This window comes from Palaemon carinicauda, chromosome 34 (genome assembly GCF_036898095.1).
Source record: "Palaemon carinicauda isolate YSFRI2023 chromosome 34, ASM3689809v2, whole genome shotgun sequence".
In the NCBI taxonomy this organism is placed as follows: Eukaryota; Metazoa; Arthropoda; class Malacostraca; order Decapoda; family Palaemonidae; genus Palaemon; species Palaemon carinicauda.
Window position 1 is genome coordinate 76,304,521 of NC_090758.1, and position 5,000 is coordinate 76,309,520.

The 5,000-nt window shown below is 38.2% G+C and overlaps 1 protein-coding gene across 2 annotated transcripts in view; it reads right to left on the reverse strand.

Moving 5' to 3' along the window:
- LOC137626475 (putative phospholipase B-like 2) overlaps positions 1 to 5,000 on the reverse strand; it is a 7,610-nt gene that overhangs the window by 1,068 nt on the left and 1,542 nt on the right. For both annotated transcript variants that reach the window (XM_068357491.1, XM_068357492.1), the window contains exons 3-8: positions 4,194 to 4,307; positions 3,062 to 3,191; positions 2,323 to 2,408; positions 980 to 1,162; positions 585 to 813; positions 1 to 18 (exon numbers count right to left, since the gene is read on the reverse strand). The exon at positions 1 to 18 is cut by the window's left edge and continues 134 nt beyond it. In XM_068357491.1, coding sequence (XP_068213592.1) covers positions 1 to 18; positions 585 to 813; positions 980 to 1,162; positions 2,323 to 2,408; positions 3,062 to 3,191; positions 4,194 to 4,307 — 760 coding nt within the window. The remainder of the gene's footprint in view (positions 19 to 584; positions 814 to 979; positions 1,163 to 2,322; positions 2,409 to 3,061; positions 3,192 to 4,193; positions 4,308 to 5,000) is intronic.

A 5,000-nucleotide genomic window follows, 5' to 3' on the forward strand; every position in this document is an offset into this window, starting at 1 on the left:
TCTCATCCATTCCGTAAGCTGTTCAGGATAAGCAGTCATCTAATAAGTTTGAAATTACAGTAGACTACAAGGCTGTAGTTTAACCTCATCTTTATAACTATTACAAAGGCCAGATCTCAAATGAGTCACTCTGAAACAGTTTTCTGTTCCGAGTGAGGCTGGACAAGTTTACATTTAGTAATTATGTTTACATATATTAAAACATCAAGTAGTGACAAGATTATCATTGTTGAATACTACTGTTGCCCTTGATAACATATTCAGTATATTCTACTATTGTTTTGTACAGAGGATACTTGGATGCTTTAAGAAATTATTTACTTATTATAAAAGAAGTTGCTTTGGCAATGGTTCTAGAAGAATGTTCATAAAAGCATGACTTATTGTATGGGTTACACACTGAAGTTTAGTATGACTCCATTTTGCACTTAGACTGCGTTTTTCATAGTCTAACTTTGAAAAAACACCGTAGCCTAGTTTGAGGGTAACATTACCACCAATTGTTTGCTTACATCATGCGGTCACCCGTTACCCCAAAATATATCGCCAAGAGCGGCGCTGAAAGGAGCAAAGATCAAACAAACCTGGTTTTCTGGTTGCACGTACTGCCAGAGCTGTGGGTTACTGTTTCCGATGGTGGTCTCCATGCTCACTAACCCAGAGGACACGATGTGGAAGTCATCACCGGAGAACAACATTCCAGGATAGGACGAAAACGATACGACGTGACCAGGAATCAACACTGGCTGGATTTTTTCAGCCATAATGAACATGTTGTTGTACTTCTTGTTAATCCGCAGCATTGAAGAATAGCTGTGGCAAAGCGTTGATGTTGATTTTCGATTAGGATTTCCCGCAAAGAGAGATCGGTTGCTTTGCTTTTCTTACTTTGGTCAATACAACTAAACAGTCTGTTGTGCATTACTTATAATACTCCTACTGACTAATGCCAACTATTTATCATAAGATGCTAACTTACCGATTCCAAGTTACGTGTGAAATGTAGATGTCAGCATTGTCCGGTAGGATCTTGATAAGAGCCGAGCAACGCCCGTCTTTTGGGGTGTTTCCGGCTGCCACCCATTCGTCGCTGGTCATGTTCCTGATTTGAGGGTCGAGGGCCAATTCGAGATCATCCAAATCTCCCATCAGGTTCATCATCCTGCGATTCGTAAACGTAATTTAGGGAGATTCGTATTCCTTGGATGTATCGTGTTACAATCTTAATAAGATGCAGCATTATTTAGTACATCTAGATTAGGGGCAGGGTTCTGATTGGGGAAGTGAAAGACTGTTAACAGAAGACTGACAGGGGAAGAGCAGAGTGAATCGATTGATATAGAATAGACTACAAATTTCATCTCGCTGGAAAGGATGAGAACGGTTTGTAAACTTTTTTGTGGGTACTTATGATATGACTGATAAGAAAAATATTGTCTGTTATGCTTTTAAACTATTTTAAGGTTTTGGAAATTTTTATTGCATGACTGTTGAAAGCACAGCTCAACAGAACTTTGAAATCATATTCAGGGAGATTTTACGATTAGCCTTTCCATCAACGTGTCTTTAGACTTCCGAGTCTAGCTTTGAACTGGTGCTTGAATACTATTCTTCTACAAAGCTGTTAACTTTGTTTTTGTTTTCTATTGTGTTTTGAATATGTACTTGTACGGTAGCTTAAAACTAGTCTCTACTGTGTCACAAAGTGGCTTGTACAGTTTACCAACTGAATCAGACAGCAAGAATATACTTCAGACTGACAGAGCCATATGATACCTTACTCAGTGAAGCCTCTGAAACTTCTGGCTGTCTGTTACTCAGTAAAGTTTCTAAAAATCTCTTGCTACTGTCTGTGAAAAGTTTTAATGCAAATCACTATCAATTATAATGATTATTATTGTCCATAATCTGGACAAACTTGCAATGTTAGATTCCACAAAATGGAAAGTCCATATTATGAACAAGTGGAAATAGGGAAGTAAAGGAAAATGTACTTGACAGTACCCACAAGCAAGAAAAACTAACAGATGGTCTTTTAACTGAGACTATGATACAGCTAAGGCCATACTACTGTAATATTAGATACAGATTATCTGATAACAGAAATATCGTTCAAGTAAGCATATACCAACTATCTACAGGCTTGCACAAAGAAATGTAATTTCGAAGCACAGTAGAGGCAAGATTTTCCTCTTTATAGTTCTTCGGGCTAGTCTAGTTCGTTAAAAAATTTTTTTTGAAGCAAAGTAGAAGCATAGTTTTGAAGCACAGCAGAAGCTCGACTTTTTAAAGAAGAATATAAGAAAATCCAAATTTACTTACAAAATGCTGTCGCTTTCAATAGGGTTCTCTGCCACACGGCTGTAGCCATCATTCATGCCATCTATTTGTTGGAGAATCAGGTTTACCTGGAAATAGACAGGTAGGCTGAGGTTAAACCACTTTCATTACTAGCGAGAGGATATTGGTCTATTGACCCCAAGGTAGGAATTGAACGCTAGGTTGGTATGTTGACTGAGGTGAACTGTAACAGAGTAGAGAGGAGCATAGGAATAACAGCCTAGCTTAAAAAAACTTGTATGAATAGAATAGGTACTCTCTTCCTATATATTTATCTGTTTTATATGTACATATATATCATTATCATCTCCTCCTACGCCTATTGATGCAAAGGGCCTCGGTTAGATTTCGCGAGTCGTCTCTATCTTGAGCTTTTGAATCAATACTTCTCCATTCATCGTCTCCGACTTCACGCTTCATGGTCCTCAGGCAAGTAGGCCTTGGTCTTCTAACTCCTCTAGTGCTTTGTGAAGCCCAGTTGAAAGTTTGGTGAGCTAATCTCTCTTGGGGAGTGCAAAGAGTATGCCCAAACCATCTCCATCTACCCCTCACCATGATCTCTTCTACGTATGGCACTTGATTAATCTCTCTTTTAGTTTCATTTCTAACCCTGTCCCATTTAACTCATATATATATATATATATATATATATATATATATATATATATATATATATATATATATATATATATATATATATCAAAATGAAATAAAAACTTACTTGGTGAAATATTGGATCACTGGTCTCGGACAACTTTGATCTCATCCACTTGTCGTTTTTGTCCAGGTAATCATACAGCCTTTCGCAGTAGCCGTCTGGTTTGCCATTGCAGTAACCCTCCACAGTGTTCCTGAGGGGTGACAAAGCCCATTAATAGCATTATCATTATGATTAACCAAGTTACAACCTTAGATGTAAAGGCATGATGCTTCAATGACAATGTTAGAATAGATCTGTCGGAGAATAATGTCAAACTGGTCAACAAAAAAACAGTATCCATTTGGGTGAAGAAGAATTGTTTGGTAATCTCAGTGTTGTCAGGTGTATGAGGACAGAGGAGAGTATGTAAAGATTATGCCAGACTATTCGGTGTATGTGTAGGCAAAGGGAAAGTGAACCGTAACCCGAGAGAAGGATGCAATGTAGTACTGTCTGGCCAGTCAAAGGACCCCATAGCTCTCCAGCGGTAGTATTTCAATGGGTGACTTGTGGCCTGGCCATTCACTGCCTATTGGAACAAGTTTGAACTTCTGAAGTTCCACAAATTCAACCATCAGATTAGGAAGATCATTCTACAGTTTGGTTACAGCTGCAATAAAACTTCTAGAACTTTATGTAGTATTGAGACTTATGATGGAGGAGGCAAGACTGTTAGAATTAACTCCATTCCTAGTACAGCATGGGAAGATGGAAGATGGAAATGTAAAGGATGGTGATCAGACATAAGGAACTAAGTGACTGACTTTACCAGATATTAGTATTTAGATCGGAGACAAGGAATTTAATAGACCGCAAGTCTTCTTCCATCAAGTTATGATGAGAGTCAGCAGCTGAAGACCAGACAGGAGAATTAAAACTTTCCCTTGAGGCACATTGATCACTGTAAACTTAAAACTATTTTATGCCCAATTAAGGAAAAAAACCACAGAATGTGCTCCTCAGTAGTAAATTTACACTGAAGAATCACTCCAAGAATTTTAAGGGAATTATATATAGTTAGAGACATTATCAATGCAAAGATCTGGATGTTGAGGAGTCGCTATCCTAACAGGTCAGAGCTTTCTTCAGAACACTGCAGTTATCTCTCTCATCCCAAAGGCCTCTGTGCTTGGAAAATAAACCATCGACTCACCTATAATGGTTATAGATCATCTCATGAGTCAGGGCGCCTTCGGCTAACCCAGCGGCGTAGGCCTGGACCGCGTCGCTGTATCCCGAGGAGGATTCGATTTCCAGGTAGGCAAATCTGAGGAAAATAAATCAGAATTAATAGAAAAATTATTATTTAAAGATATTACTGACATCTAATCCTTTTTGTGCATTATTACCTCTGCCAAGGAGGTTATAAAATGACATGCATTTACTTATTTATTTATCTTTTAGAAGGATTACGGTAAAACTTCTTGACGGATTTTCACTAAATTTTAACAGCGGATAGGTATTATGCTCCGGAAGAACCCATTGAATGTTGGAGGTGATCTGGATCTAGATTCTGGTTAATATTATTATTATTAAAGAGTAGATTCCTTCACGGTCAACATGCGAAAGGGGAGAGCTTGGTCCGTAGACTTGAGTCAAATGTTGAACATCTTCGTTGGTGGAGGAAGTCTGAAATCTCTGAATTAGTATATTCATGTTTATTTATTTACATAAGCATATTGTTTGTCAGGTTAGGTTGGTTAAGTAAACAAAGATTAAATTGCTGTTGCTAATCGCTTACTCTTGACGCTATCAAAAGTAGGTACAGGGATGGACAAAACATTTTTATACAGGTACAGTTTGATGCAGGAGTTCTTGGTTCACCTCTCTCTGAGGAAATGCATTCTATCACACCTTTACTGCACAGAGAGTTCTTGTGAGTATCTCAGCCCAATGCCTCTGCCATCTCTCCCTAAACTATTTGTTTGGTTACTCAGAGCAGTGAGTGGGTTAAATGGGC